We start from the raw sequence: 12,047 nt of genomic DNA on the forward strand, positions 1-12,047 counted from the left end.
TAGTGATTAACCTTTTAAATTCTCAATATACAGATAGATAGATAGTGTGGCATGACCATAAAACATGCCTTTATTCTCAAAAACCCTCCAATATGCCAGAACTAAAACAATTCTACAAAGAATGTGGGAAAAATTCCTTTAAACTCATATAAAAAATTGACTGCAAGTTATCGCAAATGTTTTATAGCAGTTGCTGCTGTCAAGGGTGACACAACCAATAATCGGTTTTAGGAGAAGGGCTGCACATATAGTAATTGTTAAAGTAAGTCCCTCACTATCATTCCAGGTTCACTCAAATCCACCAGCTGCCAATGCAGAGCAAGCTCTGCTTTGGTGGCAACACAATTCTGTTGTGCACTCCTCAGAAGGAGATGGACCTTGACCCTTGCTGGACATCCTGAAGCCTTTTCCACTGCAGCCAAATGTCTTTTGAATTTGGTAAAGTGTTCCTTTAGATCGAACACTGTTAGTTCCAGTCTCCTTAACATCAGGCTATTTTATTGGAATGTAATGATTTTATGATGCTTTTCTTTGGATGTAACATTGCTAAGACGTCAATGACTAGAGCACTCTTGTTTCAGCTGTCAGTGAGCTAATTAGACTAACAGAGTGATTTCAGGTGGACTATTTTAACTGCGCCTTTCAACTGACAACAGAGAATTTAGGTTAGCTGATAATTTTGTGCCAGGGCACAAATAAAGTGTAAATGGGGTTTAATTACAGAGTAAACATTTTTAGCAAATAAAGCTCTCTGCAGTGAAATATTATGCATCTGATTTTTCTGTACAATAATCTCAAAACAACTTAAACTGTCCCCACATAAACTGAGGCTGTGACATTTGCTTGATGGCCATGTCTTTACAATAATCCTTAGAATTTTTGGAATCTCTATGAGATTCTTGAACTCTTTAAGAAATTATGATTAGTGTCAGTACTACAATGAGTAATTGTTTCCTTTTTGGTATGATGTGACATAGTTTTCAAACCTTTAATTGCATTTATTTGTGTTGGTTTTTCCAGGCTTCTCTCCATCCTTTGTCGACACACTTTTGGTACAATTCACCTTTGCACAATGCAACTTCATTTGAAGATAGTAAACGATAAAAACCATAAATATTTGGCTAGCACTTAAACTACAAGAAAGTTTCTTGTAGTTTACGTTTTGTGGTGATTTTCTGTTTATTGTGTCTGCAAGTCTTCCACATCTTCATAATTTTTTGTAAGAGGATTACTATAAAGTTTTCCATAATGAGGGCTGTGTTGGGGTGTATTATTCCTCAGTTGTTGTTTTTCCTCTAAGAACCCTATTTTGGCTGGAGAAAGATTGCCAGTTCTTTATCAAGTAAAACAATACTTTTGTTTTTCATAAAATTATTTTTTCAAGAAGTTGCTCAGTCTGCCATTTGTAGCATATTCGTTAATTATACATTAAATAATATGGTTTTAAATATGCTTCTCCTGCAAAACTCTGTTGTTCACACAAGCAAACAAACTACCATTTTCTTTTTTTCTTGACATCAGCTTTATAAGATCAACAACCTCAGGCCTATAAAATAAAAATTGAGGTATTGTCATCTGTCAGAGGTCAGAAAGTGCAAAAGCTGATATTGTTTTGGCAAATGGTGGAGGAAAAACAAGCTCCAGGAGAAACAGGCAGTTATAGTAGGAGCTCCCCGGTGACAGGCTGTACATAATTGATTGTTTATCTGTCTGCAGCCTGAGCCTCAGCAGTCAGCGAGGTAACACACACGCACACATCGTAGGGATTTAGGAAGCGATTAAAATGGGAGTCGCTTACACTGAGTGCATGGGTGTAATAGGCCTAAATTCCTAAGTAATAAATTCTGGGGTTATAGTGATAAGACACACACAGTGACACAGGCGGAGTTCCTTTGTGGTCCCACTACTCTTGCTCTTCAGTCTCTGGCAAAATAGACAAATAGTGCCCTCTAATTTACTTTCCTCTCTCCTGTGCTTTTATTTCTGTTTGTGAATGTCTACAAGGAGCCTTTATGCTGCCCCATGACAGGAGTGTGTGCACATGTGTGCACAGTAGCAATAGTACAGCACATGGTCCCTCCTAAGTGTCCTTCAATCTATCTCACACATGCTTGCACACATACATCATAGCCTCAATGGAGGAGCTCATCACAATGTCACTTTCAATTTGGATGGAAAACACGATGCATTCAGGGGATGTAATGGATTGGATGATGGCAGGTAAATGGATTATGTGACTAAGTTGAAAGCAACAAGCTTTCAGGTTTCTGATTTTCTAACTCTTCAGATTCCATTTTTCAGTACACATGTCTTTTGCAATATTTCAAAAACATGAAAAAGAAATACATGACTAGTTACAGGTTAATACCAAAACAATGTCTGAAGAATGATGTCGATTTCTGCTTGTTGTCTACACAAAATGTACTTGAAAGCAGAAGATTAACATAACCAGATTATTTATGTCCCCCTCCTGGGCTTGTTGGAACTCCTCACCTTGAAACTAAAACTAAAATAACAATCACCTGCATAACTGCAAAGCTTTTGTAGTTTTCCACAAGACTTAATATTAACCAAGAGATTTTGTTGGCCACTTGTCCATTTAGCAGCTTCTAAAAAATTATTTAGCTGTATAAACACATGATAAAATGTGCTGAAATGTTTAAAATTTTAAAAGAGAACTCTCCTACCAGATGATGGACATTTGATTATCTGTTGGTTTTCATCCCTTTGGGAAAGATTATTTTTAAAGGCAGGCTCCTGGGGACTGCTAGCAAGAAATATTTATTTACATGAATCTAAAAAAATACAAAGGTAAGTCTGATTTTGAAGATACTTGTACTCAGTGACTGAATACACGAGTGACTAAAGAGCATGATGAGAAAAGATTTAATTACCTTGCCAATAAATAATTCATTTAATGCCCTACTGTACAGGTAAGAAACAGTTTTGCCCTGAACAAGTTTTCTGTTGCTTTTATGCAAGTGCTGTGAGTCAAAAGGGTGTCATGAAGTCATGCATTTACCACCTCTGACGTATTTTGTAAGCACACACAAGGCAGTTCATAATTCTGGAATGAAAGGAGAATGATACAATTTTTCATCAATTAAAATCCCAAAAAAATCTATTTGTATTCAGGACTCATTTAATCTGAAACCTCTAAATTAAATCCAGTGCAACCAAATACCTTCAGAAGTCACATAATTAGTAAATAAAATACACTTGTTTATAATTTAGATAAAGCAGCCTTAATTAATGAATGTTCTAACTTTCTGTGCATCGGATACTTTATCATATGTAATCTGATCTCTAGCTGAACCAAGATTACAATAATACTTATTTTTATTGTTAATATAGTCTAATAATGTTAGCTATAACAATGACTTCTTTTGTATTTAACTGTGTCCTGTCCAGCAGAGTAGCGCTCAGAATTGTTGTTGAGTGCCAAGAAAAAGCTCAACAGATTTACTTTCACAAGAGGAGCATTACAGTTAATGCTTTAACGCTCTGCTTGATATTTATGAAAGAAAGTTTATTAGAAACTGCTTTGGGATTATTTCAATTGTTATGGACCGTAGACAGAAACGAAAAGAAAAAAATAAGCACGAAAGAGAGAGAGGTGGGGCAAAAAGGAAAAGGGGGAAGAAGAAGAACCAAATGGAGGTGAGAAAGAAGGATGAAGAGATTACAAGATAACACCCTGCTTGCTTGTACACCTGCAGAAACATACATAATAACTTTTTTACCGAAAAGTGCATGGTACTTATGAATGCCAGATGTAATTAGTGTTAAATGCAGTTCATTATAGAACATTTGTCGTGTGGTGGAGGGGTTTGAGTGTCCCATTAATCGTAGGAGCTATGTTGTCAGGGCATCTAAGCCCCTGGTAGGATCACCCAAGGCAAACAGGTCCTAGGTTTGGGATCAGATAAAGCACAGCCCAAAGACCCCTTATAATGATTATCATAAATGGAAACCATGTTCTCTCGCCTGGACGCAGGTCACCGTGGCCCCACTCTGGTGGCCAGGCTTTCACCCATGGAGCCCGGCCGGGCACATATTGAAGAGGAAATGTGGGTCCCACTTCCAATGGGCTCACCACCCGTGGGAGTGGCCGATGGGGTTGGGTGCAATGTGGTATTGGCGGCGGCCGAAGGCGGTGACCTTGGTGGTCTGATTCTCGGCTGCAGAAGCTGGCTCTTGGGACATGGAATGTCACCTCTCTGGTGGGGAAGGAGCCTGAATTGGTGTGCGAGGTAGAGAGGTTCCGGCCAGAAAGTGTCAGGCTCACCTCGACACATGGCTCTGGCTCTGAAACCAGACTCCTTGAGAGGGGTTGGACACTCCGCACCGAGGTGATTAAAAAGCTCCTCGGTGGTAAGGCCCCGGGGGGTGAATGACATTTGCCCGGAGTTCCTTAAGGCTCTGGATGTTGTAGAATTGTGTTGGCTAACGCGACTCTGCAGCATCGCGTGGACATCAGGGCCAGTTCCACTGAATTGGCAGGCCGAGGTGATGGTCCCCCTATTCACAAAGGGGGACCGTAGAGTGTGTTCCAACTTTTATGTACCGTTTTGGTGGCCGTAGGATTGCGTCTCTGCTTTTTGTGGATGATGTGGTCCTATTGGCTTCATCAGCTCGTGATCTACAGCTTTCACTGGAGCAGTTCGCAGCCGAGTGTGAAGCGGCCGGGATGATCAGTAATGATCAGTGCCTCCAAGGCCGAAGCCATGGTCTTGAGCCGGAAAAGGGTAGAGTGCCTTCTCCAGGTCGGGGGGGAGGTCCTGCCTCATGTGGAGGAGTTCAAGTAGCTTGGGGTCTTGTTCACAAATAAGGGAAAAATGGAGCAGGAGATCGATAGACGGATTGGTGCTGCGTCAGCAGTGATGCGGGCACTGTACCGGTTTGTCGTGGTGAAGAGAGAGCTGAATCAAAAAGCGAAGCCTTCGATTTACTGGTCAATCTACGTTCCTACCATCATCTATGGTCATGAGCTTTGGGTTGTGACTGGTTAGGATGCCTCCTGGACACCTCCCTGGAGAGGTGTTCCAGGCATGTCCCACCAGGAAGAGGCCCAGAGGAAGACCCAGGACACGCTGGAGGGAGTAGGTTTCTTGGATGGCCTGGGAACGCCTCGGGATTTCCCCAAACGAGCTGGCCCAAGTGGCTGGGGAGAGGGAAGTCTGGGTCTCTCTGCTTAGGTTGCTGCCCCCGCGACCCGAACCCGGATAAGCAGAAGACAATGGATGGATGGATGGAATATTCAACAGCTAGTGTGAGGAGCCACAGACCTGCCCCCCTGGACCTGGGACTGATACGGAGGAGATCCGAGCCATGGACATCCAAAGGCCCCTCCAGAGCACAGGAACCCCAGGAGAACCATCGTCAGGACTACCGCAACCCCCCCAGAGAAGAGCAGGGGAGAGTCCCAGGGGAACCACTCAACAGCCACGGTGCAGTAGCCCTAGGGAGCTGCAGCGACAAACCCACAGGCCCCGTCGGCAGCCGTCTACGCCAGAGCAGATCCTGCCATGGACCCAGAGACCTGAAACCCCGGGACATATCACTCCCCAAGCAGAGGCCCGAAAGAGCCCAGGGGTCCAGGCCCCAGCAAGCAGCCACTGGGTGTGAGCCAGCACACATCAAAGCACCCAGCCCTCGTCAATCTATGGCTCTAAGCCGTTTTTCAACCTTGTTGGAAATTAAATCCACAGTGATTAGGGCTATAAAGTGATGTTTGAAGGTGAACATTGTTTTGCTTGTATAACACCTTCAGAAAACATATCCTGTGTGAACTTGACACAGCAACTGTAAAAACGTGCATTGCCTAAACTGTTGTTTTTGTTTTTTACTTTCACTTAACAAGGAAAAATCTCAGTTTATGAGTTTCCTGGGTAAATAAAGGCCGATGAATTTTACTGGATAAAAAATTTATCTATAATAACTATGCAAATTATTAATATTGTGTAACAAATTCTGGTCTTTAAGAAGCACAAACAGTGACAGAGGCCATCCCTCATAATGTGCCACACAAACGCAACTAATGGCAGCAAAACATCTAAGGCCATTTCTACGTAATAACAAGATCAGAACCAGAGGAATGATTCATTCTGGACTCATATCTTAGACTCACAGCTGCTTTACTGTCAGGGCATTCATTCTTAATGGACTGTAAAATAAATTACCAACTTGCTGCAGTCATTTCTCACATTTGCTACTATTTAATCAAGGGTTATTTTTCTGCAGGCAAGTTGTTGTCTTCCATTTTTATCAGTTACCTAAGATATACATGTGCATTAAACATCTGTATGCATTACCAGAGAACTCGCTGAGAATGATGGCTGTCTGTTTGCTTGCTTTTAGAGCATGACGAGTGCCTCAGCGGACTCCACAACTGCGATGAGAACGCCTTGTGCTTCAACATGGTTGGAGGCCACAGCTGCTCCTGTAAACCAGGATATACAGGCAACGGAACAGTCTGCAAAGGTACGTAGCTGCTTTCCCTGTCTTTGGTTTTGTTCCCCTTGCTTCGCATGAGGTTCAACCAGTATTCATCAGGTTCGTCAAAGAATGATTGAAAAAAATACTTTAATCATTCCTAATACACTCATGTTTTGTTAAATTTTAACACATTTTGAAAGATATTTGTTGACTTTTACTCTAAAACAATTTCTTGAATTTTTAACAAATGTCTTTGACGTGATTTGTTCAAAATACAGAGAGATAGTACAACTGTTTAACTTGAATTTATAGTCCTTTTCATAGCAGCTTGGGTTAGCAGGTGGAGTTAGTAAGAGGTCTTATCAAGGGATGTTCTTCCAGGTGTTAGTCTCTTTTGAGATGTTGTGATCATGAATATTAATATATTATTTAATATTAATACTTTAATATTTTATGAAATAATATTTCATTCTGTTAAGGGTTGTCCTGTGAATACCAGCCCAATAAGGCAGTGGCATTAGGACCAAATCTTTCTGGAGAAATTGGGCATAATGGTGTTTATTTAGTTATCAGATTTAGTAAAATAATATTTAGGGACATATTATTTCCTAGATTGAAAACTAACAACCTCTTTGGGTAAATGATCTTTTGTAGGCAAGCACGTGTTCTTAGCTGTTAGGGGTTGAAGCTAACAAAAGAAGCTTATAGCTTATCATCAGAATCAAACATACCTTTAAAATACCACTGATAAAAGGGTTAAAATGCATAAGCGCGGACAGTGCGTCACGGCCCAAGAGGTCAGTTAACATTACACCCACCCCCAAAAAATTTTACGCAGAGAAAAAACATAACTCCTTTAACATGTGTTACCATGTTCGACAAGGAGGTTAACACTGTATCCGGGAAACTACATCAGCTATTACATTATCAATCCCTCTCCTATGTCTGATGTCTAGATTGTATTCCTGGGCAAGTAAAGCCCATCGTATTAATCCCTGGTTGTTGTTGAACATACGTTTCAGAAAAGGGTTTTAATCAGTACAACAGGGTTTGTTGTGAAACTTAAATAAACCTGAACCTGTTACGCCATAAGGGTTTTTCAAAGCAATTTCCACCTGAACTTACATAACTGAAATAAAGCAAGTGTAGCTCCACAGTTATAAAGTCTAAATACAAACATTTGGTACCTGTATAAAGGTAAGACATATGTTGTGATTATGAATATGAATATATTATTTAATATTTAATATTAATACTTTTATATTTCATTAAATAATATTTTGGTCTGTTAAGGGTTGTCCTGTGAATACCAGCCCAATAAGGCGGTTGTATTAGGACAAAATTGAAAGGGCTGAGCCAAGCTCTGACATTATTGAACAGCAAAACTCTGCACGCACATGGAATGAATTCACACAATTTCTTAAAATACTAGAATGTATTAACAAAAATAAGTCAAACATATTTCAATCAACAAACTCTTTACTATGCTAAAACAATTCAACTAAACTACTGAGCACAATTAAATAATAAGGAAGACTAATGGGCTATGTACAATATAAACAAGCTGATCAAAGATGGTTGAAACCCTGACCGAAAGAGTGATGCAACATTACCATCCATTATTTATGTTTGAGAACCAAGGATTATCTTGAAGAATCTGGAAGTTAAGTTAAGTTAGTCTTGGAACTAACTTGGACAATAATTGGTATACCTTTAGACAACCATGCACAATGCAAGATCAGATAAAATATTATTTTAATAAAATAATATTTTAAAGAATGATTTGCTGAATAAAACCAACCTTCTGGATGACCAATTCTCAACGGTGTTTAATTAGCTGCCTATATTTATTAAAATATTATTTAAAGAAATATTATTTTGAATAAGAACCAAATCTTTCTGGAGAAATGGTCTTAATTGTGTTACTTAGTTATCAAGTTTAGAAAAATAATATTTAGGGAAATATTATTTTACTAGATTGAAAACTAACAACCTTTTTGGGTAAATGATCTTTAGCAGGCAAGCACGTGCTCTTAGCTGTTAGCGGTTGGAGCTGACAAAAGAAGCTTATAGCTTATCAAAATCAAACACATACCTTTAGAATACCAATAATAAAAGGATTGAAATGCATGAGCGCGGACACCGCGTTATGGCCGATCTTCTGTGTTTAAAATCACCCTTTAAATAAAGTTTGTCTCAACTTTTAAAAAAACAAACAAAAAGAACACACAAACTGAGCACATGCACTGAGCAGATAATCTGCTAGCACTAAGATGGCTGAGTTTTCAACACAAACAAAACCAAATGTCATAAAACGAAAATGTTTTAGATTATTTCACTCTAAACTACTTCTCTGTGCCCAAAACACAACCTCTTACGTGAACCGTGCTGAGGAAAAGTTGTCCGGGGCGACAAAGTAGAAGAAAACATCCACCGTGAACAAAGGGTTAACTTGCTAACCTCCGTAGCTGTGGGGTGGGGCGGCGCGCTCTGTCGGCCAGCCAAACTTCACGTTACTGCTGTAACCATGGTGATGCGGTCCCGTTGTCCTTCCTTCAGACCGGGAAAACTGCTCCACTCAGCGTTGTATAGACAGGGTCTCTGCTAGGATCTCTTTGGAACACAGTTTACTTCTGTAGACATCAGAGAGAAAGTCAAGCAACGCTTGCGCCTTAATTACCCCCGTTCATGAATGAATACCTGATACACAAACAGCAATTCATTCCTACTTAACTTAGTGCATATGATCGAGTGATTGTATGACACTCTTGGATCCAGTTTGAAGAGTTATGTTTGTTTGCCTGCAACGAGACATTAGTGCGCTGTGTCCCTCCGTCCAGTTCCGCTGGGGACCTGCGTGGAAGAGGTCAGTTTGTTACAAAAGCGGGGTTTTTATTCGGACAGTGACGTCACGGGAAGTCCGCTGTTATTCCGTTTCTGGCTGTGCTGGAAGTAGGTTAATGCGATTTAGTTTGAAAGTTCCAGAAAAGTTCTTACTGGCCTTCATGTTGTAACCCATGTCTGGGGTCCCAACAGAGATCTGCCCTATGATTTTTCCTGGCATCCAATAGCAAATGTGTACACAAATAGTACCCACTGACCCTTACAACATTCTTATTCTAGTAAAAAGAAGGTTTACCCACTTCAGATTCTAGGATTGTATCAACTGTGCCCATATCTGTGTGTGTCTGTACTCAATTAAGTTTGTGTCTGCCTCGGATCAACAACAGTTAAGCCTATAATTATCCAGACCCCTGGCAGATTTAAGTTTAAAGTAACCTAAAGTATCTCACTGTTGAAGATTCCCTCACCTCACCATTGCAAATGCTTGAAGTGACTCCAACAAGAGATCAGTCCAGCAACCTTTCTGATTCAGTCACCTAATCAGTATTTGGCCTATTAGGGACTCATAGAGTGCAGCTGCTTGACCATCATTGCTAGATGGTCAGGCAATACATGAATATGTTAAAATAAATAACAGAAGTTGACATCACAGTAAAAATAACTACATTTGTTCAGCAGCAGTAACACAATGACTTTTAAACCCTTCTTCCCAGTGCACACATACTCGGAAGAAGGGTGCAACTAAAATACTTCATAGATTTGACGAGACTTGATTTTGTTTTGTTTTTTGCATTTAGACCCATGTCAAAAACATTGTTAGATAAGAAAAAGTGTGACAGGACATGTTCAAGATCACAATAATGTTTGCTGTAGCAATGATTGTTTTAATTTTTATTTTGACTTTAATTCATAGGCTAAAGCGAAATTATAGAATAAAAATACATTTTGTACAGTCCAATTTGCCTGATTAGCTGAGAAAAAATGTTAAATAATGTTCTAACCTGTCTACTTCAGAGAACAGACCTACTGAACATGCTACGGAACATATACGGAAGCCAACAGAACTTTGTTAAATGGAAGACATGATGTTTAATGTACACTATATCTTTATTAACATGATGTGCTGATTTATAATTTAATACAGTGTTAATTTCAGCAAGGGTAGTGCTGATTTATTGACGCTTCTTGCAGTCATTATGACACCTTTGGCTGCATCGTATTTAAATGTCTTTTTCAGATTTAAGTTTAAAGTAACCTTTTAATTTTACCAACATGTTTCTTCTGACTGGATGTGATACTAACATTTAGGAGTAGCTCAACCAGTGTCTTGACTTGAATCTGATAGAGAATCTGTGGAGGCAGCTAATCATTAGGGTTATGGCAAGGAAGCCTATCAACTTTAAAGACTTGGTTCTCATTTATTGAATATTGAGAAGACTATAAATAATTTTTGACATGCCATTTTTAATAAAATCTAAATAAAAACATATAAATAAAAGAAAGAAGAAAGGCCGGCTACATTAATCCATTCTTCCGTCCTTCAGTTATTTCAGATTTAAATTGTGCTGCAAGACAGCCCACCCCATGATGTTCCCATCTGCAAATGTCACCCTTTTTGCATGGTGTTTTTGGGTTGATGTGCAGAACCATTCCTGTTCCTAGCATGTTAGTCCACAAAGAGTTCATCTCTGAACAGATGGGGTCTTTTTTGTACTCTTCTCCTGAATAATACCTTTGTAAACAAAAACATTTTAATCCTCTTTAACCTCTCTGTAATCTATGGCTTTAGCTGAAGGATGCACCAGAGCAAATGTCAGAAAAAACCAAGTGGAAGAGGTGAAGTTTATTTCAGGTTCCTCAGATTCACCATCATTGATAGTAGGTTTGAAGACAAGAAAAAAGTATTGTGAAAATGAATCAAAAGGGGTTTCAGTAAAGCTTTACATTGAGGCTGTGTACACGTATATAAAAGGGTTAGTGAACCTTTTCTGTTTTTTCTAATTTTCTTTAAATAAATATGTTTACTTTTTCCCAAATGTCCCATAAAATGTGGAAAAGGGTTTTGAAATGATTTATTAGTGTCATTATGACATCACTAAACCTGATATTTTAACACATTTTGAGAGTCGCTTTACTTTCTATTTTTCTATTGTTCTTTTCAGGTTTTTCTCAAAAAAAGCATTAAAGGTTTTGTGTATATATTACAATGATTTCCATTTCTTTCTGTCAACATCAGTGACCTCTCTGTATTTTGGGGAGATATTAACCAACAGTCCTCCCACAGATAATGAACACTTTGAAATTAACCTCTGTGAGAAGCATTAATCACGTGAGGTAATGTTATGAAAGGCTGTAATGAATCACATTGCCAAATTAGCTCTTATTCTGTATGCGAATACTTGTGCTGCTGCTGGTCTAATTACACGGTTAATGCTCATTAATCTTTGAGAGTAATGGCTCTTCTTCTCTGGTGCATCTCTAGCAATGTGTGATGGGCTGTGCCAGAACGGAGGATCCTGCGTTTCACCTAACAACTGCGTTTGCCAGCAAGGATTTACGGGAGAGAGGTGTGAAACAGGTAGGATTTCAATTCAGCTAAGCTCCTGTATTCTATTATTTCTATCTTTTAAAGAGAGGACAAAGATTTATGACTGAATGCCCAGGAAAGATTGAAAAAAAAAAAACAAGATGGAGACACCATGCAACCTAGGTTTCAGGTGATTAGGGTTGTTCTTGTATTTGTCTTGGCATATCAGTGATCTTGT

General features: G+C 39.3%; 1 protein-coding gene across 2 annotated transcripts in view; it reads left to right on the top strand.

Annotated features, from left to right (window-relative positions):
• The window catches only part of nell2a (neural EGFL like 2a), a 163,759-nt gene that overhangs the window by 88,183 nt on the left and 63,529 nt on the right, over nt 1–12,047 (top strand). For both annotated transcript variants that reach the window (XM_047354661.1, XM_047354669.1), the window contains exons 14-15: nt 6,361–6,483; nt 11,765–11,860. In XM_047354661.1, coding sequence (XP_047210617.1) covers nt 6,361–6,483; nt 11,765–11,860 — 219 coding nt within the window. The remainder of the gene's footprint in view (nt 1–6,360; nt 6,484–11,764; nt 11,861–12,047) is intronic.

This window comes from Girardinichthys multiradiatus, chromosome 2 (genome assembly GCF_021462225.1).
Source record: "Girardinichthys multiradiatus isolate DD_20200921_A chromosome 2, DD_fGirMul_XY1, whole genome shotgun sequence".
NCBI lineage: Eukaryota > Metazoa > Chordata > Actinopteri > Cyprinodontiformes > Goodeidae > Girardinichthys > Girardinichthys multiradiatus.